General features: G+C 47.2%; 1 protein-coding gene and 2 non-coding genes across 3 annotated transcripts in view; all 3 read left to right on the top strand.

Annotated features, from left to right (window-relative positions):
- The first annotated feature begins 2,341 nt into the window (after positions 1-2,341).
- LOC135827691 (uncharacterized) overlaps positions 2,342-23,798 on the top strand; it is a 23,199-nt gene continuing 1,742 nt past the window's right edge. The window contains exons 1-4 of the mRNA XM_065340146.1: positions 2,342-2,533; positions 9,152-9,457; positions 13,988-14,119; positions 14,734-15,039. Coding sequence (XP_065196218.1) covers positions 9,331-9,457; positions 13,988-14,119; positions 14,734-15,039 — 565 coding nt within the window. The 5' untranslated portion in view covers positions 2,342-2,533; positions 9,152-9,330. The remainder of the gene's footprint in view (positions 2,534-9,151; positions 9,458-13,987; positions 14,120-14,733; positions 15,040-23,798) is intronic.
- On the top strand, positions 10,256-10,328 carry Trnak-uuu (transfer RNA lysine (anticodon UUU)). Its single transcript has one exon. It is a non-coding gene; the product is annotated as a tRNA-Lys (tRNA).
- Trnak-cuu (transfer RNA lysine (anticodon CUU)) lies at positions 15,837-15,909 on the top strand. The gene has a single exon. It is a non-coding gene; the product is annotated as a tRNA-Lys (tRNA).

Raw genomic sequence — 23,798 nt, 5'->3', positions numbered from 1 at the left:
AGAGAGAGAGAGAGAGAGAGAGAGAGAGAGAGAGAGAGAGAGAGAGAGAGAGAGAGAGAGAGAGAGAGGTAGTGAAGCAGATGAGTTCATCCTAGTTGACGGTACTGCCTAACAGAAAGGCCAGGCTTAGCGATTTGAAAGTGGAGCGCTTTCTTTCGAGGCGTGCTGTGTCTGGGAGCTGGTTCCACAGGATAGCTCCAGCATGGCTAATGCGCTTAGCTGAGGATGCAGTGGGGGAGACAGGAATGATGAGTAACTTGCTGTTCCCTCCTCGTGTTCGGAGAGAGGGACTACGGGTGAAAAAGCTTGCAAACAGAGTACTTGAAGATTTGTTCAGGCAGCGCCAAATGAATACAAGGATGTGCATGTGGGTGTATATGCTGAGGGTATGGGCATTCATGCGTTCAAGTAAGGGAGCCGTGTGAGTGCGAGGGGCTGCCCTGCACACCGAGCGAGCCGCACGTTTGAACAAACTATTTAGGCGCTTATCCTGATAAGACGATAAGAAAGGGGCATAGGCAGCAGATGCATAGTCAAATTCTGATAGTATAAAGGACCTGAAAAACTGAACACGGCAAGAAAAAGGCAAACATGCTGCACTTCGATTTAGTAGCCCAATCTTAGCGGCAACGCGGCGTGCAACATGGCTTGTCATGGTGTTCCAGCTCATGTCTGAGTCGAAATGTAGGCCAAGATACTTGGCCGTTTTCACAACAGGCAGCGTCTGCCCATTACAAATGACATGCAGCTCAAGTGCTTGAGATGGGGATGGGGGAATAGGCAATATCTGTGTCTTTCTTTCATTAAGAATTAAACCACGGCCCTTCAGCCAGGTGGCCAGGTGCTGAACAGCAGCTGAAAGGTGTGCAGAAACAGCTTCCGCAGACTCCCTGCTACATCGTATAGAGATGTCATCAGCAAACTGGATTGCTCCCACATTAAACGGTGATAGTTCTTCTGCTATGCCGCGGGCATAGACAATAAATAGCAGTGGGCCCAGTACCGACCCCTGGGGGACACCTGAGTAACTGGTGTACGGGAGACTTCTAGTCTGGCCAACCTGAATGTACTGTTCTCTATCAGAGAGGTAATCCACCAGCCAACAGAGTGCCGTGTCGCAGATGCCAAGTTCGAACAGATCTTGCACAAGAGTTTGATGTTTCACTTTATCGAATGCCTTTGACATATCAACAAAGGCTACACCTGTGTTGAGTCTGTTCATACGGGCCTCACAGATACCTTCCACAGCTAGCACTAGTGCGTCGGATGTAGAGTGGTGGGATCTGTAGCCGAATTGAGTTGGCGGGAATAAATTGCTCTGAACTAGATATCGTGTGAGTTGCTCGTGGACTATCCTTTCCAACACTTTGGATGCAATCGATAACAAGGACACTGGTCGATGATTCTTTGGCATGCTCGGATCTCCGCCTTTGAAGAGTGGCGATATCCTAGCACTTTTCATCTGGGCAGGAAATATGCCCTCTCTCAGGGACTTGTTAAAGATCAAAGTCAGGGATGGCGCCAGTACGTCTGCATGTGCGCGGAGAAGGGCTGCAGAAATGTCATCATCACCGCTGGACTTGGCCGGATTTAAACGTTCGAGGAGCTTCCTCACTCTGGCAATAGACACTGGCGCAAAGGCTGTCAGATCAGTGCTTGAGGCGGGCCCGTAGGGAAATGAGAGATGCACTGGGCGGCTGGCGTCCTCTACTATCTCTGCAAAGGTGTTTCGGATGGCATCAACAGAACATTGAGGTGGCTGAGATTGTCGATGTTTACCACTCAATTCTTTGATCGTGTGCCATGTCTGTTTGGTATTGCCAGACGCAGCTCGAAACTTGGATTGGTAGTAGGTCTCTTTCTGTTGCCTATTATAGCTGATGATGAGAGGAAGAACAATAGATTGAGAACCAGGGGAATGAAACTTGTTGTTGAAGCTTCCACTTCATGCTTGAACATTTTCACAGTCTACAATATTTGCCATCACGCGTGCTCACTGCTCCTTGTATGTACGGGGAATGTGTATCGCGAACTCTCCGAGATCGCTCCGCAGCTACAAGTAGTAGCTGCCGAAGAGCAAAGGCTGCACGACAGTTCCGAACCGAAAAGTAGTACGGTATAAGATGTGATGCTCTAAACAGGGCTAGGGAGTAGTACAACACCGGTATTGTACTACTACCTGGCTCCAAAAGCCTCTTTTCCGTCGAGTTTCCACCGAATGTTGACCTAAGTTCCTACTACGGTCTATACTCCGCGCGAGAGTAGTACAGTCAATCATCGATATTCCTTGGACGCAACCTATCTCACCCAAACATCACACGTTGTTTCATATGGTGTGCCGAAGCTGCCTTGTGTTTGCCAAATTTCGGTACATGACCGTGGATTTCCCTGCGGCGAAGGCAAGATTTTTCCTCTACCTTTTTTCTCCAGTTGTGTTCACGAATACATAGGCGACACTGTTGAAAGGTCCCGACGCGCTGAAAGGTCTCGACACTGCTGAAAGGTCCCCACACACTGGGATAGGTGCTGCAAGGTATTTTTCAAGATGTTTGTGTGTGTGTGTGTGTGTGTGTGTGTGTGTGTGTGTGCGTGTGTGTGTGTGTGGATGTGTATGTCTTTCTCGGGCTCTTCCTGACTTTTCTTTCATTCTCCTGGGTGGTTACCAACAGCCAGTGTATACCGGAGTATGTGGTGTGGTGTGTGTGTAGAAATAAATGGAAAAATTAAAAATAGGGATTCACTGGCCAGAAAAAGTCACTTCAAACAGCTGTGTGGTGGATACCAGGCTAAAGATAGTGGTGGCCAATTCATCAGCCTTGCAAGCTGTCGAATGGTGCAATCCCAGCACAAGTTGCTATGTCTAACATAGCTGTTCGCTATCATCGCTTCCGCGATGGGCATGTCTGAGGTCTGAGGTGTATGTGTGAAGTAAAATGAAAAAGCCAGAAAAAAGCCACTTCAAACAGCTGTGTGGTGGATACCAGGCTAAACTTAGCGGCGGTCAACTCATCAGCTTTTCAAGCTGTTGATCCTAATAATAATGATATAATAATCTTTATTTCAGGATTACCCAAAGGCTGACGCCTATCGGGGGGATCTCCTATTTGTGTATATACCATGAACATTGGAGTTGGGAAAAAGATAAAAAAGGGCAAAATGAGTTCGGAAACAGAGAGATGCTGTACAAAAGATACAGTGAAAGAACAAGCAGTGTTAATCAAGGACTGCACATCAAAGGGGTACACCAGTGCAGTCAAACTGATACTTTACAATGTTATTACGTAAAGGACACTTGAATTCTGCTAGCGAACCTTAAGTCAATCGGGGTGGGAGACAATTCCAAAGTGCACTCGTTTGCTGTAGGAAGAGGCATGAGAAAATGCGGCCATGTGAGTTAAAAATGAGCTTTTTCGGACTACGGGCACTGCATGAGATGGTAATCACAAAGCGAGAGAGATTGTCTGGGTGGAAATTGATCAGGGTTCTAGCCAGGTCAATATACTTGGTCCGGCTCATCGCAATAGTCGCTTATCTCCCATGCACTTTTTGACAGGTAGAACCCAGTCCAATCACGATATCTAACTTACCTTTGCTTGGGAGGTTGTGATGGCAAGATCAAAGGAGGCACCAAAGAAAAATGATCGCGACTAGCGCTTTGAATCGCGATGTGTTCGACTTTTTGGGAAGTGGGAATCTGTCTGTGTTGCCAAAAAAAGCCAAGCGCAGCGACCCGAAGACCAGAACTGTGGTAGGGGCAACTGACATCCTGGAGAGCGTGACAGGCACGCGTGCAAGGCAGAGGAGTATGAGCGTCATGCTGAAGAAGAAAGGTGTTTTTGATGCGATGCGCCCGGCCGACGTGTTGGTTGTTCCTTCGCTTGGTGGACCTAACAGCAGCATTACAAGAGTCGTGGTCAGCGTATCCAGCGGAGCGTATGACAGCTGTCTGGAGAGGCCTGTATTCCTCATTTGAATGCTTTGTTGAAACACACTGTGGCGACACTCAGGTCACACTGCCCACGGTTCCACCAAGCACGGAAGTGACAGCCACAACTGTTCCTTTCCCATACGACAGGCTGAGAAAGCAAGAGATGCTGTACCAGTCTACGCCAGCAGCTAGACACCAGCAAATGTCAGCTCATGTAACGTCGCGGCAGCTCGAGTGATGGAGAGTTGAATGAACTCTGGACCTGAAAGAGTTTGAGTGCAAAAACGCGCTCCTTCGCTGATTTATTTCGTGCATTTTGCTTACTTTTCTTCCTTTCTTCGACTCGCTTCACCAGATTTCATTGCTGAAATTTTTTTCTTGTGGCGGAGAATATTCATGTATCATGCTTCCTCACTATGCCTATTGGAAATTTCATAGAGCGGTAAAAAATCCCCTGTTCTTAGTGGCGATAGATAAGCGACAATTGCGACGAGCCGGACCAAGTAGTAGGGGGGGGGGGTGGGGGCATGGGAAAACGTTACCCCATGACCCATTTTTTCCATTGTCCAAAATTGTCTTGCCATTCAAAATGCAACAAACAGGGTGAACCCAGACTTCACCCCTCACAAATGTGCCCTTATCAACCCTCTAGAGTGACTAGCGACTGTATTTTCGTTGAATGGCGTGAAAAAACACAAAAATCGGAAAATGAGTAGGGGGCGGCACTTTTTCACAGGGGGGGGGGCGCAAACGGAGTAGGGGGGGGGGGGGCTGCTGCGCCCCCTACCCCCCTTTGGCTAGAACCCTGTTGATGTACTTAAATAAAACAATCAGAGAATTGAAGATACGACGAAATTGCAGGGATTCCGAGTGACAGGATCTATTCAAATTTGATTTTGATTCAAAGTTGTCAAAGTCTATTTTCGCAGACCTCAGGAGTTGCCGGCAAACCTTAGATGGGATGAAGGAGTGAAATTGGTCTATAGTTCGTGGGCAGAGACGCACTGCCTTTTCCCTTAAAGAGAGGAATGGCCGTTGCTGATTTCCATGCAGTGGGAAATTGTGATGTGGATAGACTAGAGTTGAACAAGTAAGACAAGGACTCACATAATAGATTGGCCATGGAACGAAGAATCAGAACAATTTGATTGCTTGAAGTGGATTTTCGAGACAAAAAGTGTGTGAGGTCGTAGTGGATTTGACCTGGTGAAAATGTAGGCACATGGAACTGAGTAGCGCTAGCGTCTATATCTATGGAGGATTCTGAACAAGGGAATTTATTTGCTTCTAGTGGGAACGTGCACTGATTGGCGAAATAATGTGCAAGGAGGCCTACCTTTTTTTCTTTTGTTTACCATGTAGTAGTGTAAGAGAAACAATAATGGGGCAGTGGTCTGACGGGGGTTGGAGTGGTGGTTGAGGAGACAATATCTCGGATATTGGTTGCTACGATATCAAGTAAAGGAGTGCAGCCACTGCGCAAATTGGGACGTGTGCCGTTATTATTCATAACAGGGGATCCATACTGCACAAACGGCGATTGCAAAGCTCTACCACTACTGTCAGTGACGTCACAGTCTTTCCATGCAGAACTACCACTGCTGTCAGTGACGTCAGAGTCTTTCCATGCAGAATTCCTTGCGTTGAAGTCACCAAACACTACACAGTTGTGATTATCAAATAAATTAGAAAGCTGGTTAAACAAACTCGTAATTGTGGCAATGGCTTGCCGTGGAGGTCTGTACCATACAGACACGAAGAGAGGTCTTCGAGGAAGCTTTATTTCAATAATTTGCATTTCACAGCTGTTATTATCAGGCAGTGGGTGTCTACTGCAGTTGAACTCTTCCTTAATAAATAGCGCAACTCCACCTCCACCTAGTTGGGACCATCAGGCGCGTACTTCAATTTTCAAAATTATGCGATTTTTTCGTGTTCTTTGGATCATAACTTCAGTTCTACTCACTCAATCTTCATTATCTTAGGCTTCCTGGAAGTGGAAAGGTACCAGGGAGAGAATGAGGTCGAACATGATAGCCAGGACACAGTATAGCCATGTGCATATCCAGCGCTATATGCTATAGCAGTAGAGTGCAGCGACGGTGCGAAAAAATGCCCCAAACTGGGCCAAAGGCCCAAACGCGTCCTGCTCCAGCGATTTCGTTTTTGTTGATCGCAGAGCTTCAATTTGTTTGCTGTGTACTCTTGAAAATATCACAAGTGAAGCCCCTGCAAATTTGAGCAAGGCAGCGTGACAAAAGTCTCAAATTCTCGATACTCGAGTCGCACTGCGCGCTTTTGAAATTGCGAGATCGCGGCTCAACTTACGAACGATTTATCTCAGGAGACATTGCTCGCAGCGCGTCGCAAATTGACAGCTGAGAGTTTTCTATTCGACCTGAATATTTGGATCGTTGGATTTGAGCCAGATTTGACTGAGTAACGATCTGTTGAAGTTTTGCATTCTTGCCAGATCGATCGTGCGCCCTACCAAAATATGCCCAAAAACGTTGCTCGTTTGGAACATTTGGGGGGGGGGGGGTTCCGGGCAACGGGAACCCCCCCCCCCCCCTGCGTACGCGCCTGACCATGGTAGAGATGTGCTGGCTCAGTCAAAACGATGCAACCTTAAAAGCTTGGGATAGCAATAGCAGCATCTGGTGTGCTGGGGTTTAGCCATGTTTCTGTCATGTTTGTAGTAATGCAGCTTGCTTATTTAAAAATGCTGCAGCAGTTAATGGTGCACAGGCGTATTGCGGTTAATTTACACGGCGATGGTATGTAACGTTTAGGAGATCCCGCTGATCCTTATGTGGAATTGTTTGATTTGAGCATACGCTGGATATCATCATTCGAGACCGGTTTTCCGTCAATGAGGATTTCATCAAAAGGTAGAGTGCACTTGATGCCTTTAGTGCGAAGCTGCTTAAATGTGGGTAAGGGCGCATTCACACGCACGGAGAAACCGGATACGGGTACAGCTTGCCTGGCGTGAAAAGTGTTTTGGTGCATTCAGATGTACTTCGTAAAAAGCGTTCAAATCCCCGAAGGCATTCTTTTCGCCATGCCAACCAAGGCAGCCAGGCGCGGCAAAAATCAACATTTTCAAATCAAAGTCCTCATTGACCCGCTTCGCTATCACTGCCTACTTCTCTTGAGCCGTCAATGTAGAACCTGAAGCGCCTACAAATATCTGGCACACAAGAGGGAATACCGGGATTCAATTTAGTATTTCGTCATCCATCCCCCCTTATATTGCATCACAAAAAAAATGTATTGACCCCCTCAGCGAGTATATCCTGGCTATCAGTAGGCAAAATCCTATCTCACTGCTGAGAACCAGTCCAGTGATGTGCGCATAGAAGCATCTGTTATTATGATTACATGCATATCCGCGTTCACGTCAACAGCAAGTCCACGTATTCGCATGTGCCAGAAGACAGGCAGAGTGGGCAGCGAGGAAAAATAATAAAATAAATATAAATATTTAAACACACGGCGAGGAGACAACAATCTGATAACCGCAATCAATAAAACTAGCTGAACCGACATTTGTGTACTTTATTCATGCAATGTAAAAAACGGTGGAGACGATGTGCAATAGAACGATGAAAATATGAAGAAATGGTGTAGAGAAAAATATGGATTCAAACAAGCTTTCGTACAACACTCATCAGGAATGATGAGTGTTGTACGAAAACTTGTTTGAATCCATATTTTCCCTACACCATTTCTTCATATTTTCATCGTTCTATTGCACATCGTCTCCACCGTTTTTTAAATTGCATGAATAAAGTACACAAATGTCGGTTCAGCTAGTTTTATTGATTGCGGTTATTAAATATAAATAAATAAAAATAATTTGAAACTCGGATGTTGAGCCATAAATAAATGTAGAAAAGAAAAGCACATATGGATACGAGTTAAAGGATGTTTAGCAATGCGAAAGTTCAAAAGAAAATTCGAGTCTGGGAATGAGTACAGAAAAAAAGCTCGAAACTTCGAAAACTTGGACGCGAAGTTGCAGTGATTTGCGAAAGTAACTTTCTCTTTTCTCAGTACGCATTTGACTACAGGGAGTAGTAATTTTACAGCCCCCTGCTTGAGACTGAGCTGCATATACGGTACGGTACTATAAGATTCAAATAACTTCGAGAAAAAATCATTTCGCATTGCTGAACCTCACAAGTTTTCTTTTTCGAAACAGATTTTCGCGAAATATCACCCCCAACAGAAGTTCGAATTTTCGCTTTGCTAAACGTCCTTAATAACTCTCCATCATTGTAACTGGATACCATATTGAGTCAGAAAGTGCAATAACCAGGCACAAACTGACAGATATTTATATTTTTTCATTGATATTTTTGACCCACCCAAGTTGGGTGGTGTGCTGTTTTTCTGCTTCGAATTGTAGTTTGTCAAATATCGTACTGGTCTCGTCATCGTCCAGTAAAATTCGACATTCTTTGTTCCGTTGGGACTGTAGCTTTTGCTCGTTTTCGCTGCGCTTGCCTTCCCCTCTTTGGTCTTTTCATAACCTGGAACCTTCCAAGTTGAAAGGCTGTCGGTTAGCGCTACGGAGATCGTGTTGAAGCTAGGTGTCAGGACGTGGAATGTCTCAGTACTCTGTCAGTTTTGTGCCTAGTCAGTATTGCACTTTCTAACTGTATATAGTACAGTATACAGGTTAGGCTATAATGTCCACTAAAATCACCAGTTGCAATCAACACAGGCATTACAATGCAGGACAATCACCAATGCTGACGTTTTGCAACTACAGTCATTTTTGCTAGCACATCTTTTGCCATCACTCGTAGTTCCTTGGTCCTTGCAATACAATTAATTAATCCTTGTCTCTCGATCCGATGTTTTGTGTTTTTTAAACGTTTTTGTTTCTTGACAACTTATCCTGTGCATTCAGATGAAAGGTCTTTTGATTTTCTGCTTCGTGGCGTCCCTGAATGCTGGGTACATCAACAGTGCTAATGCAGCAGGTTATGATATTCTTGGATTGGGGCGTTGATTGTTTAGCTTATTTCAATATACCATGGCACAGGCAAAATCTGCTTTCTCACTGCAGGTATCGCCACAATTCTAGTATGCTGGTTTAGAAAAGGCGCTGGTTTTGTACGTGCTAGATCACAGTGAGACCAGGGTACCACTTCAAGGGTGACATTTTGAAAAATGTTTAAATTAATTTTAATCTTCTGTTCTTCTTTCCAGCTACTCTCCCCTTGACCGGGTATACATACTGTGCTGAGACTGGAGCAGTTCTGAAACGGACAACCGATCTTTTCAACTTCACCACTGCTCGGGGTCTATGCCAGAGCAAGGGGGGAGTTCTACTGACACCGGCGGCTTACCGTGCAGGCTGCGCAGCCGATCTCCTCAGTTCCCGCCGCATGGGCTGGATAAATGAGTATGAGCCCGGAACGGGAAATTCGATTGCGTACATCACCGGAGGACTACAACACCACGTCTTTTCCACACGGCTAACGTCCTCTGACTTATACGTTGTGTGCGAATTCCGTGAGTTACCCACTGTGTGTTCTGACAGGGGTTTTTCCAAAATTTTGTTGTGGTTAACATTGGTCAGCTGCAGAAATTCTCCCCCCCCCCTCCCCCCCCCCCCCCCCCCCCGGCTAGTTGTTCTGATGATATTGATATCTTAAGTAAAAGTGGGGAGGTTTCATGAGAGGGTGTGGGCTCTACTCCTAACTATTGATATTGTTGGGTCCGAACAAGAGAGGTTTCTTACTCACTAACACAACTGACAACGGGAACAGGTAGATTGATGGGAACGACATTTATTATAGACGACGAGACAAGCGACGAACGAAACGACTACATTGAAGAGTGAGAAAGAGATTATCTGAAGAGAGCAAGCTTATTGAAGAGAGAGAGAGAGAGAGAGAGAGTTGAAGAGAGAAGCAACGCAATATAAAGGGCCTGGGTAGCTATGGCAAACATGGGCGGGCAAGTAACTACCCAGGCCAAATGAATAAGTCATGAACTTGTGGGCCTAACATACCACCCCTACTTGAAAAAGAATCCCGCGTCCTCGCGGAGAAAAAAAATAGAGATAAAAAATGACTGAGGAAGAAAAAACACACACACACTGCACGCGTGCACGGATCTTACAAAAGTGTTTACTAGTATCATGCATTACAGTTATTGTTCCTGTACTTCTCTAAGTCTAAAGATAAGAAACTGGATGTGACGAGGAACCTACTGATACTGCTTGCATGGCTTATAATAGCGTAGTTGCTCTTCAGCTAAAATCCAAAAATTAGAGCGTGGCTCACCATGATCAGCCCTCTAATTTACGCCCGGCTAGCTCAGTCGGTAGAGCATGAGACTTTTAATCTCAAGGTCGTGGGTTAGAGCCCCACGTTGGGCGCCACTGTTGTTGAAATAGTATTGCCTTCTCCCCCTGGCCCCGGTCACTCAACAACGCACCATTCAGTTAGCTTCAATACTAGTATTCACTTCTCAATAATAAACGGCGTGGGCACAGGAGGAGAAAGACGAAAAGACTGGACAGAAAACGACGACGGGAAAGACTCCCGGGAAAAGACTCAAAGAAAACAACAAAGAACAAGCAGTAATAAACCAACGACAAATCGAGACGACCAATCAGGGACCAAGGCGTACAGAACACATGACCAAGACCAAGACAACCAGACCACAGACGAATCACACATGACTCTAATTCCCAGACCAAACTAGCACTGCGCATGTACAGCATTCACTTGACAGTCACTCTCACACAGACGGAAGCACATCCTCACACTCTGACAACGCGTACTCTTGCATGCACCACATACCGTAAACGTCACACATCACACCATACTCGCGCGTACACCTAGACCATATATGACATCAGACCTAGGACTCCACCAGACAAGAACCAAATACAATGACATGCGTAAATCATAGTCGTAACATAAATTTGCAACACTAATATTTTATGAAGAACACACACGCGTGCACACACACTACAAAACAAATTAACGAAAGAAATAAACCGAAAATAAATTTGACGAAGAAGGAACGCATACAAAAAGAAAGAGAGAAAGGAAGCTGACCTACGTGAAGAGACGAGGTGGACCTGGACGAGACGAGGTTGACATTGACGTGACGAGGTTGCATACGATAACGAGACGAGGCTGAACACGAGACGAATGCCGGGCGGTAGATGACGAGGACCTCAGTGTCGTGGACTTCAGCAAAAGTTGAGCGCCAATGTTGGGTCCGAACAAGAGAGGTTTCTTACTTACTAACACAACTGACAACGGGAACAGGTCGGTTGATGGGAACGACATTTGACTAGTGCTCTGCAGAAACCGACCTTAGGTGCTATTTTGGCGAAATTGAGTTTTTGCTGGATTGTTGACTCATGACCCTTTCTTCAACTTCTGGTGAAGATTGAAGTGGATCGCATACATATTCAGTTATATACAATGACAATTTCTTCGCACTTTTCCTACAATTTGTTGAGGAAAAGTAGCAAAAATCCAGGATTTTATGCTACATTTTGGAGCCAATGCTGTGAGAATTCAAGCAGCATGATTGCAGCCAAATTTTGCAGAATAAATCTGTATGTCATAATCTTCAAAAGGAAAAGTTTATGATGGCATTGGATCTTCCTGTTGTGGAGATAGACACATTCTATCTCTTTTCTGTGGATGGTGTTCCTCGCGAATCTGCTGGAAGAGGTATTTGGCTCTGTATGAGGATATGCCAGCCGGAGTGATGGGTAGAGGCAGGTGCAAAGTAGTGAAGAAGCTCGGATCAATGCCGGGTTAAAGGATATTGATAGTTTTTTCTGGTACTGGTAGCAGAACATCTAGTTATGTCTACATCTGCCGCACACATTGTTTCATAATCTGTGATATCATGGCAGTCTCTTTTCCAAATCTTGCCAAACGTACTGTATGCAGCTTTGCCACACAGGCGTTGTGAACACCTGGTGAACAAGCTTCTTCGTAGTGATACTGGGCAAATACATGTAGGTTGGTACTAGCTTGTTGTGACCATGTGGATCTGAAGGTTAAGTGAAGCCATGAGCTATAGCATAATGCTCTACACGAGTCACAGAAAAACCACGCGTCTTGATTGTCGTAACTTAGGCTGCGTTTGGTTGGTACGATCTAGAACAGGATGGAACAGCTGGTGCACATGGAGCAGCCTCATGCCAACCAAACGGTACTCCAGTAACACAGCACATTTTCGTGGAAAAATGTGTGAAACTTGAAAATGTGTATGGGTCACCATGGTCACTTTGTACGGTACAACGAGTCCAACCCAAAAGCGTATGCACGTGATCATTTGGGACCAAAATCGATGTTCCTGCCAGGTTTCAGTGTGAAAAAGGGAAACTGCTCGGTCTGCTCCGGCCTCGAGGCCGGGGCAAGCAGAACATGTTCTGGCCGACCCAGAACAGGTGCAGTCCCAACCAAACGCGCTGTTCTGGTGAATCCTGTTCTAGTTCGTACCAACCAAACGCGCCCTTAAAGTTTCATGCCATATAGCAATCTTCAGACAACTGATTACAGTGATGCACAGCTAGTATGGTATTTATACAGCAGCATAGGAAGCAATCTGTGAAGGTTTGAGGTCTGGTGGGTGCAAAAAGTCCTGGATGGAAAATGTGCCAAACTCACATGGTCCGTGAGTGAGAAAACAGAATTCTCTATAAATTGCTTCAGCTCCACAACATCTTCCACAGGCACTGCATTCCAGAGTTCATTCAATTCCAGTGCTGGGCTGATTTTACTTGCACTGATAGCAGCCCGACACAGATTTCAGCACCCAGGGCTTGATCCTGGGCTGGAGGCATGCACAAAGACTTCCTGACATGCATGTACATGACTTCCACACCAGCCACTGACTGTAGTCTTCAGTAGTTCAGAGTAGTATTGTTGAGCCCCATCTATCACATCTTCCAGCATGCTGGACGCGCTGGGTAGCCTCACCACGTCTCCTGAGCACGTCTAGCTTTCCGCCTACACGCAAGCAGAGCTCTGACTTGGTCAGGCCGTGCGCTGTGTGCGCTGTAAATGTAAAGCAAGGTATCAAGTGTCACGCTCTTCAAACAGCACCAGTGCGGAACAACTACAGCCCTTGTCAAACCTGTCTCGCACCTCCTGGATTGTAGACAGTACTTGAACCGATTTTTCTTGGTCTGCACTCTGTTTATAGCCGGCATTTGGGGGGGCTGGGCTGGTGGCAAAACTGACGCCTGATCGAAATTCCCCACCGCATGGCCGTCCAGCTCGATCAGCGTTGCGTCCTGCGATTCCACATCCAACCGTCTCCTCGACACTGCTGTTATCAGAACTGCGATTGGACCAGGCCAAAAAAAATGACTATTCATCGTGAAGGAGTTCGGATGAAACCCCTTAGAGAAGCCCACAGCAATTATTTGAGCTAGCGGCAGTTTTCTGCTTCGTTCTGCCATGACTCTCACCTTGTGATCTTCAAAAATCGACAGACCGTGACGTTTTGTTCTTTTTCTCGAAAAAAATACGAAGCACCTAAGGTCAGTTTTCACAGAGCGCGGGTCATTTATTATAGACGATGAGACAAGAAACCAAGACAAACTAAACGACTACATTGAAGAGTGAGAAGGAGATTATCTGAAGAGAGCGAGCTTATTGAAGAGAGAGAGAGAGTTGAAGAGAGAATCAACGCAATATAAAAAGGCCCGGGTAGCTATGGCAAAGATGGGCGCGCAAGTAGCTACCCAGGCCAAATGAATAATGCATGAACTTGTGGGCCTAACACTATCTTAGACTGCGAAATCATGACCGACTGTGTATTCCGAAAGTGTGATTTTGTCCAATATTGTATTGCTAGCATTGCCCAGCTCCAGGACACCATTAATTTTACTAAATCAGATTATATGATGAAATTTATATTTTAGGCTGCGTTTTAGTTACAACCCGGTTCGAGAGGGGTAAGGGGACTGTTGTTGAATAAAGTAATTTTTCAAATCGTTAAATTTTAGGCTTGTCACACTTTCCTTCATCCTGTGCTTTGTCTCAACTGTAACAGCATGCCAACGTTCCTCCGGAGATCACATTGCTAACGTATCGGCGGCTGGCATTGTCACGTGTGACCTTGGCTTCGAGTGCTTTGAAACAGAGCGTGTCTGCTCTGCTGGCAACAAGATTCCTGCCTGCATAGGTACGTACACAGTGTTTCCTAATACAGTCCTATTGTATGAGTTGTAACGTCCGGCAAATTTTCGGCGCTTTCAAATTTCGGCCTCCCAGGGTGAAAACCCATTTCGGCCGCATCAAATTTTCGCCCTGTATACACTGTCATGGGGACTGTGGGCCCTGACACAGCAACTCAGTAATCGGCCGGACGCATGGCACTGCAGAAAATTGCGGTGCCTGCTTGGTGCGGTGTACCCTCACCACATGTCGAATGCAAAGGTGTACGCCTCAACGCGACAAGGCCCAGTCAGCACTTATCCTGTGCATTCAGATGAAAGGTCTTTTGATTTTCTGCTTCGTGGCGTCCCTGAATGCTGGGTACATCAACAGTGCTAATGCAGCAGGTTAGGATATGATATTGTTGGATTGGGGCATTTCTTGTTTAGCTTATTTCAATATACCATGGCACAGGCAAAATCTGCTTTCTCACTGCAGGTATCGCCACAATTCTCGTATGCTGGTTTAGAAAAGGCGCTGGTTTTGTACGTGCTAGATCACAGTGAGACCAGGGTACCACTTCAAGAGTGACAGTTAGAAAAAATGTTTAAATTAATTTTATTCTTCTGTTCTTCTTTCCAGCTACTTTCCCCTGGACCGGGTATACATACTGTGCTGAGACTGGAGCAGTTCTGCAACGGACAACCGATCTTTTCAACTTCACCACTGCTCGGGGTCTATGCCAGAGCAAGGGGGGAGTTCTACTGACACCGGCGGCTTACCGTGCAGGCTGCACAGCCGATCTCCTCAGTTCCCGCCGCGTCGGGTGGATAAACGAGTACAAGCCCGGAGCGGGAAATTCGATTGCGTACGTCACCGGAGGACTACAACACCACGCGTTTTCCACACGGCTAACGTCCTTTGACTCATACGTTGTGTGCGAATTCCGTGAGTTACCCACTGTGTGTTCTGACAGGCGTTTTCCCAAAATTTTGTTGTGGTTAACATTGGTCAGGTGCAGAAATCCTCCCCCCCCCCCCCCCCACTCCCCCCCCCCCCACCCCGGCTAGATGTTCTGATGATATTGATATCTTAAGTAAAAGTGGGGAGGTTTCCTGAGAGGGTGTGGGCTCTACTCCTAACTATTGATATTGTTGGGTCCGAACAAGAGAGGTTTCTTACTCACTAACACAACTTACAACGGGAACAGGTAGATTGATGGGAACGACATTTATTATAGACGACGAGACAAGCGACGAACGAAACGACTACATTGAAGAGTGAGAAAGAGATTATCTGAATAGAGCAAGCTTATTGAAGAGAGAGAGACAGAGAGTTGAAGAGAGAAGCAACGCAATATAAAGGGCCTGGGTAGCTATGGCAAACATGGGCGCGCAAGTAACTACCCAGGCCAAATGAATAAGTCATGAACTTGTGGGCCTAACATACCACCCCTACTTGAAAAAGAATCCCGCGTCCTCGCGGATAAAAAAAATAGAGATAAAAAATGACTGAGGAAGAAAAAACACACACACACTGCACGCGTGCACGGATCTCACAAAAGTGTTTACTAGTATCATGCATTACAGTTATTGTTCCTGTACTTCTCTAAGTCTAAAGATAAGAAACTGGACGTGACCAGGAACCTGCTGATACTGCTTGCATGGGTTATAATAGCGTAGTTGCTCTTCTGCTAAACATCAAAAATTAGAGTGTGGCTCACCATGATCAGCCCTCTAATTTACGCCCGGCTAGCTCAGTCGGTAGAGCATGAGACTCTTAATCTCAAGGTCGTGGGTTAGAGCCCCACGTTGGGCGCCACTGTTGTTGAAATAGTATTGCCTTCTCCCCCTGGCCCCGGTCACTCAACAACGCACCATTCAGTTAGCTTCAATACTAGTATTCACTTCTCAATAATAAACGGCGTGGGCACAGGAGGAGAAAGACGAAAAGACTGGACAGAAAACGACGACGGGAAAGACTCCCGGGAAAAGACTCAAAGAAAACAACAAAGAACAAGCAGTAATAAACCAACGACAAATCGAGACGACCAATCAGGGACCAAGGCGTACAGAACACATGACCAAGACCAAGACAACCAGACCACAGACGAATCACACATGACTCTAATTCCCAGACCAAACTAGCACTGCGCATGTACAGCATTCACTTGACAGTCACTCTCACACAGACGGAAGCACATCCTCACACTCTGACAACGCGTACTCTTGCATGCACCACATACCATAAACGTCACACATCACACCATACTCGCGCGTACACCTAGACCATATATGACATCAGACCTAGGACTCCACCAGACAAGAACCAAATACAATGACATGCGTAAATCATAGTCGTAACATAAATTTGCAACACTAATATTTTATGAAGAACACACACGCGTGCACACACACTACAAAACAAATTAACGAAAGAAATAAACCGAAAATAAATTTGATGAAGAAGAAACGCATACAAAAAAGAAAGAGAGAAAGGAAGCTGACCTACGTGAAGAGACGAGGTGGACCTGGACGAGACGAGGTTGACATTGACGTGACGAGGTTGCATACGATAACGAGACGAGGCTGAACACGAGACGAATGCCGGGCGGTAGATGACGAGGACCTCAGTGTTGTAGGCTTCAGCAAAAGTTGAGCGCCAATGTTGGGTCCGAACAAGAGAGGTTTCTTACTTACTAACACAACTGACAACGGGAACAGGTCGGTTGATGGGAACGACATTTGACTAGTGCTCTGCAGAAACCGACCTTAGGTGCTATTTTGGCGAAATTGAGTTTGTGCTGGATTGTTGACTCATGACCCTTTCTTCAACTTCTGGTGAAGATTGAAGTGGATCGCATACATATTCAGTTAGATACAATGACAATTTCTTCGCACTTTTCCTACAATTTGTTGAGGAAAAGTAGCAAAAATCCAGGATTTTATGCTACATTTTGGAGCCAATGCTGTGAGAATTCAAGCAGCATGATTGCAGCCAAATTTTGCAGAATAAATCTCTATGTCACAATCTTCAAAAGGAAAAGTTTATGATGGCATTGGATCTTCCTGTTGTGGAGATAGACACATTCTATCTCTGTTCTGTGGATGGTGTTCCTCGCGAATCTGCTGGAAGAGGTATTTGGCTCTGTATGAGGATATGCCAGCCGGAGTGATGGGTAGAGGCAGGTGCAAAGTAGTGAAGAAGCTCGGATCAATGCCGGGTTAAAGGATATTGATAGTTTTTTCTGGTACTGGTAGCAGAACATCTAGTTATGTCTACATCTGCCGCACACATTGTTTCATAATCTGTGATATCATGGCAGTCTCTTTTCCAAATCTTGCCAAAGGTACTGTATGCATCTTTGCCACCAGGCGTTGTGAACGCCTGGTGAACAAGCTTCTTTATAGTGATACTGGGCAAATACATTTAGGTTGGTACTAGCTTGTTGTGCCCATGTGGATCTGCAGGTTAAGTGAGGCCATGAGCTATACCATAATGCTCTACACGAGTCACAGAAAAACCACGCGTCTTGATTGTCGTAACTTAAAGTTTCATGCCATATAGCAATCTTCAGACAACTGATTACAGTGATGCACAGCTAGTTGTGGTGTCAGATAGAGTTTATTCACAACTAGCAAGGAGGACAACAAACGAAGAACAACATTCCAAGCAGTGTGCGGACACAAAAGGGAAGTGTGTACGAACACCAAGGAAAGTGTGTACGAGCGCATATGGAAGCAGGAGCTCTAGGCGGGTGCATACGGGGTACGGGAGCTGCACCATATACGGAAGTATGCTATATACATCATGCCCCTCCTAAGATAAAAACGTACAAGTGTTTATCTAATCAACAAAAAATAATGTGAAAATTGCATGTGCGTAGCAAATGACATGTCGCGGAGCAGCAGCAACTTCCAACAGACTTGTAAAAGGGATAATTGCAAAAATTATATACACGAAGGTTTTCAACTGCGAAACAATGGGAATGACAATTGAATAGGTACAATGGACATCAACAACTGAACAGAGCGAGTGTTAATTGTACGATTGTCCACGCGTTGAAATAATGTTAAAGGGGACCTTCTGTCGCCGGGGACGTTGGCTTGTTTGAGGTGGTACCTGAACAGTTGACTGTGGCGACGACTGAGTCACAGGGACTGCTTGTGGTGCAGCGTCGGGTACGGGAGACGATGCAGGCATGGCGGTTGAAGCTGGAGTAGGAGGACGGTACGGGCGGAGGTAGCGACGGTTGCGCCAATATACGCGTCCACTCGGTAGCTTGACGTAGTAGTCGCGGTGGTCACCGATAGCCACGACTACGCCGCGGGAAGACCACCGTTTTGTCTTCGGGTGCTGAATGTCAACGTGCGTCCCGATAGACAAGTGGGGAAGCTCTCGGTGAGGCTGACTGGGAGGCTGGTCTACTCGATCAACATCATCCATGTCAGAGGCGGTGTCTAGCCAGTGGGAGTCGAACTGGCTCCATTGGGCGAGAACGAAGGAGACGAGTGGGTGACCATACAGTAACCGGGCAGGACTCTTTCCCGAAGTGCCAGGAGTATTGCGCCACTCGAGAAGGCCACGCTGGAAAGCATCGGTGTCTAGATTACCGTCATTGGTAGTCTTTTCCACCAGGTACTTCATTGCCTTTACGACTGCTTCCGCATGTCCGTTCGACTGTGGGTAGTGAGGGGACGACTTGATATGACGGATTCCCCAGCGCTCGCAAAATTCAGCAAATCTGTGAGACGCAAACTGAGGACCGCCGTCCGTTGAAATGACCTGTGGTACGCCTACATCTGGGAACCACCTGCGGAAATGACGGATGACGTCAGCTGACGTGGCTGAGTGACCAAGCTTGGCTATGCATGGCCATCCGGTTAAGCGGTCGACGAATACCAAATACTCGCAACCTTGGCAACTGAAAAGGTCAGCACTAACACTTTCGAATGGCAAAGTGGGCTTGCGGTCAGAAATGGGCGGTTCGGCAGACTGAGACGGCTGAAATTCACGGCATGCATCACAGTTGCGGACTAGCGTGTCTAACTCACTGTTCATTCCGGGCCAATACACTGTCTGACGAGCACGTCGTTTGGTACGGGTCAGACCTTGGTGGGCTGCGTGAAGGTCGATCAGCGTTGACGCACGCAGAGAGGCTGGGACGACTATGCGTAGACCTTTCAGGACTATGCCATTGTCGGTGGACAAATGTTCACACACGTTCCAATACGCACGAAGAGGCTCGGGCAGCTGCTTTTGTGCTGAGGGAAATCCGTTCTGGATATACCCGAGTAGCATCTGGTAGTCAGGATCAGATGCTGCTGCGGCACGGAGCTTAGCGAACTGGAGACTCTGGGGACCACCTTGGAGTAGACAGATACGGATACTGCGGCAGGACAGTGCTGGATCTTCTCCAAGTTCATCATCACTAGTCGGGATTGATACAGGATGTCGTGAGAGGGCATCTGCGAATACGTGCTCTGAACCCTTACGCCACGATGCTTTCACTTGATACGGACGAAGTTTCATGATCAATCGGAGTAGACGAGAGTTCTCAATCTGGTCAAGGGTGTAGCTGTTGATAATCGGTACAAGCGGACAATGGTTGGTGATTAGTGAGAACTGTGCACCAGATAGATACAAGCGGCACTTGTGCACTGCCCAGACGACTGCGAGGCACTCGAGCTCGATTACAGCGTACCTTGTTTCAGTGTCAGATAAGAAACGACTTCCACACTGTATGAGGTGCCATTGCTGGTCATCATGCTGTTGCCATAGGGCAAATCCGAGGCCATTCTTCACAGATGCATCAGTCTCGAGACGGAGAGGCTTGCCAGGTTGGAAGAAAGCTAACACTGGTGACTCAGTCAGGATGGCTTTGACGGCTTCGAATGCTATGGTGTGCTGCTGATCCCAGGCGAACTCATTGCTGGTTTTCAGGAGTGGGCGAAGCGGCTCACTTAGTTCAGCAATGCGCGGTGTGAAGTCGCTGCATTGGTTGACCAAACCGAAGAACGAGCGGAGGTCAGTGCGGTTGCAGGGCACTTCGAACTGGCGAATGGCAGATGTCTTGCTACCATCAACGGCATAACCATCAGCATTGATGACGAATCCGCAGAACTGTACTTCACTAGCGCCGAATACAAACTTGTGTGGGCTGAGCGTAATGTGATGCTCACGGGCACGGTGAAGGACGTCACGAACGTGGGTGACGTCGTCTTGAAAATCGACGTCATGTACTAGGCCGTCATCAACGACTTTGACGAAGTTAGCGAGGCGGTCAAATGTTGCGTCTGTGCGGCAGTTGAATTCGTCACCTGCTGAGGACAGACCTTGAGGGTTGCGGCAATAGCGATACCGACCCCAGGGCGTGATGAATGTCGTGAGCGGCTTCGAGTCGTCGGACAGGGGTATTTGCCAGTACCCATGACGAGCGTCGAGTGTGGTGAAGAAACGGGCTTTACCAATAGCTGTCACGGCGTCACGCGGAGTACGAGCTGGGTGTGTTGGTCGGCAGACTTGGTCGTTGAGTTTACGCAAATCAACGGTGAGGCGCTTCTCGTTAGAAGACTTCTTATCTGCGATGACGATCGGATGGCACCAGTCTGACGGTTCAGTGACTGGCTCAATAATTCCATTGATCACCATATCGTCCAGTTGAGATTTTATCTGGTCTCGGAATGCGAATGGGATTGCGCGGGCACCATTAACACGAGTTGGTGTGGCGTCAGATTGAAGCTTTATCTCCATGGGAGGACCAGCCATGGGCTTCAATTGGGAATCGTCAAATACATCAGCAAACTCTTGCATCAGCTGAGCCTTAACATCAGCAATGTCTGCACTACTGGGTTCGGATTTCACACGGGAAATCCGCGGCCAGGACTCAGGGAGAATGCCAAGAGCACGGAGAGATTGGCATGACAGCAGCGCCTCGTCGAGGTCTTCATACACATGAAGTACCGTGGTGTGCTGGGCTGAGCCAATGGAGAGCGTGGCAGAAATCTTTCCCAGGCTAACCAGAGAGGTGCCGTTTGCTGCTGAAACAGTGTCGGAATTGACGGCAAGGTTCTCAGGGAAGCCACCTAGCTGGGAAAGATGTGCTGGCCCAATGGCGTCAGCATCGCTGCCGGTATCTGGAATCCATGTCATGGCTTCGGCGGTCGGTTCTGTGTTGAGCTGCGTGTGGACACTGAGTTCTAGACCATGTCGAACAGAGGCACGTTGCAACTTAAGTTGGCCGACTTTGCCGGATGCTGTTGGTTTGCCTTTGTGCGGGCACATGGACTGGAAATGTCCGACACGTTGACATCCGTTACATTTGCGTGACTTCGCAGGACATGTGCCTTTGGTGTGGGGACTGCGACCACAGCCAGGACACTTGTCACCTGCGGGCTTGTCTGGTGTAGACTTCACGGGTGCGGGCCGGCTCGCCTTCTGCTGTTTATAAGATGATTTCTTAGCTGCGTGCACGTGACCACTGGAGGGAATGCCAGAGGAAGTTTGGCAGGTTGCTTCCTCAGCACGGCAGAGCTTCACGGTTGCCTCCAGATCCAAGTTCTGGAGGGCCAGAAGCTTGTGACGCACGTCGTCCTCAAATACGCCTGTCACAATGCGGTCACGTAGTATGTCGTTGTTGAATTTCAACAGGCCTGCCTTGCAGGGGTTGCACATCGCCTGGTTGCAGTTATGACATACTGAACACCCAGAAAAGTCACACGCGTGAAACAGTTCACGGAGGGCCGTATAAAAGGAGTCAAATGATTCCCCACGCTGCTGCCGTCTCTTGTAAAATTCGATTCGGTCGAGCAGCGGGTTCCTCTGCCGCCGGATGTACTGCTGGAGGACCGGGATGGCATCAGCAATGTCAGCGTCTTCCGGGAAGGCGATAATGCCTTCTCGGATGAAACGGCGCAGGTCCTCATCTAGGGTCTGGCGGAACGCTGACATACGTGTATGGCGGTCGTGGCTGGCGAGACGTTGGCATTGCGCATAGTCACGCCAGGCCTCCTCCCAAGCGGTAAATTCTGCCATTGTGGCAGTAGATAACAATACTGGTCGTTCTGCGGACACAGACTTGGGTGCGGGTGGGGTTGTAGAACTAGTACTGGTCTGGTTGGACATCCTTTCCATCAGGGTCTGAAACTGCTGGTCTCGCAGTGCAGACGCCTGTGCCTGAGTTGTCAGGAGCTGCAGGAGCGTGGCGACGTCAGGCACTCCATTACCAGAAGGTGCTGCGGGATCGCTGCTCGCCATGCTGATCACAAATGCTCGTTGTGACAGCTCACACGACTACGTCCTACGAAATAAATTGAACAACACTCCTATCTAAAACGAACTAACAAACTTACTGCAGGGTAATCTAATAAGCCTTTTGCGCATTGTACAGATGTACGAAGTTCAATACTAGGGCGTAGGTGAGTACAGAGCCGATTGGGTGTTCATTGTGTGCTATGCATGCGCATTTGACCAATTTTAACCTCATAATTAATGGCAAACAATCCCTATTCCAGTTTCTTCACTTTGGTTAGAACTAATGACTAGCTATATCTTTGTCAGAAAAGGTTTTTGTTTGAAATGCCTTCAGGGCCTATATCTTAGTGGAAATAGCAAAAGACACAATAGGGTCCTGCACATTCAACACCCATTAGGTTCTACGGGATTCTACGGGGTTTCGTGGATCTGTACAACGCGCAAAAGGCTCATCCAAATCCAACGGAGTGCTACACTGCTACTGGGCCAGGTAAGACACTACAAACTAGGTTGGTGTGGACAGAATGGAAACTACAGGACGAAATGTTCACTGCGCCATGTGGTGTCAGATAGAGTTTATTCACAACTAGCAAGGAGGACAACAAACGGAGAACAACATTCCAAGCAGTGTGCGAACACAAAAGGGAAGTGTGTACGAACACCAAGGAAAGTGTGTACGAGCGCATATGGAAGCAGGAGCTCTAGGCGGGTGCATACGGGGTACGGGAGCTGCACCATATACGGAAGTATACCATATACATCACTAGTATGGTATTTATACAGCAGCGTAGGAAGGAATCTGTGAAGGTTTGAGGTCTGGTGGGTACAAAAAGTCCTGGATGGAAAATGTGCCAAACTCACATGGTCCCCGGTGAGTGAGAAAAGATAATTCTCTATAAAATGCTTCAGCTCCAAAACATTTCCACAGGCAGTGCATTCCAGAGTTCATTCAATTCCAGTGCTGGGCTGATTTTACTTGCACTGACAGCAGCCCGACACAGAATTCAGCACCCAGGGCTTGATCCTGGGCTGGAGGCATACACAAAGACTTCCTGACATGCATGTACATGACTTCCACACCAGCCACTGACTGTAGTCTTCAGTAGTTCAGAGTAGTATTGTTGAGCCCCATCTATCACATCTTCCAGGATGCTGGACGCGCTGGGTAGCCTCACCACGTCTCCTGAGCACGTCTAGCTTTCCGCCTACACACAAGCAGCGCTCTGACTTGGTCAGGCCGTGCGCTGTGTGAGCTGTAAATGTAAAGCAAGGTATCAAGTGTCACGCTCTTGAAACAGCACCAGTGCGGAACAACTACAGTGCTTTTCAAAATTGTCGCGCACCTCCTGGATTGTATACAGTGCTTGAACCGATTTTTCTTGGTCTGCACTCTGTTTATTGCCGGCATTGGGGGGGCTGGTCTGGTGGCAAAACTGACGCCTGATCGAAATTCT

The sequence above is a fragment of the Sycon ciliatum genome, chromosome 11, assembly GCF_964019385.1.
Source record: "Sycon ciliatum chromosome 11, ocSycCili1.1, whole genome shotgun sequence".
Taxonomy (NCBI): Eukaryota; Metazoa; Porifera; class Calcarea; order Leucosolenida; family Sycettidae; genus Sycon; species Sycon ciliatum.
The sequence above is the reverse complement of the archived record's forward strand: the minus strand, read 5'-3'. Positions and strand labels throughout refer to the sequence as shown.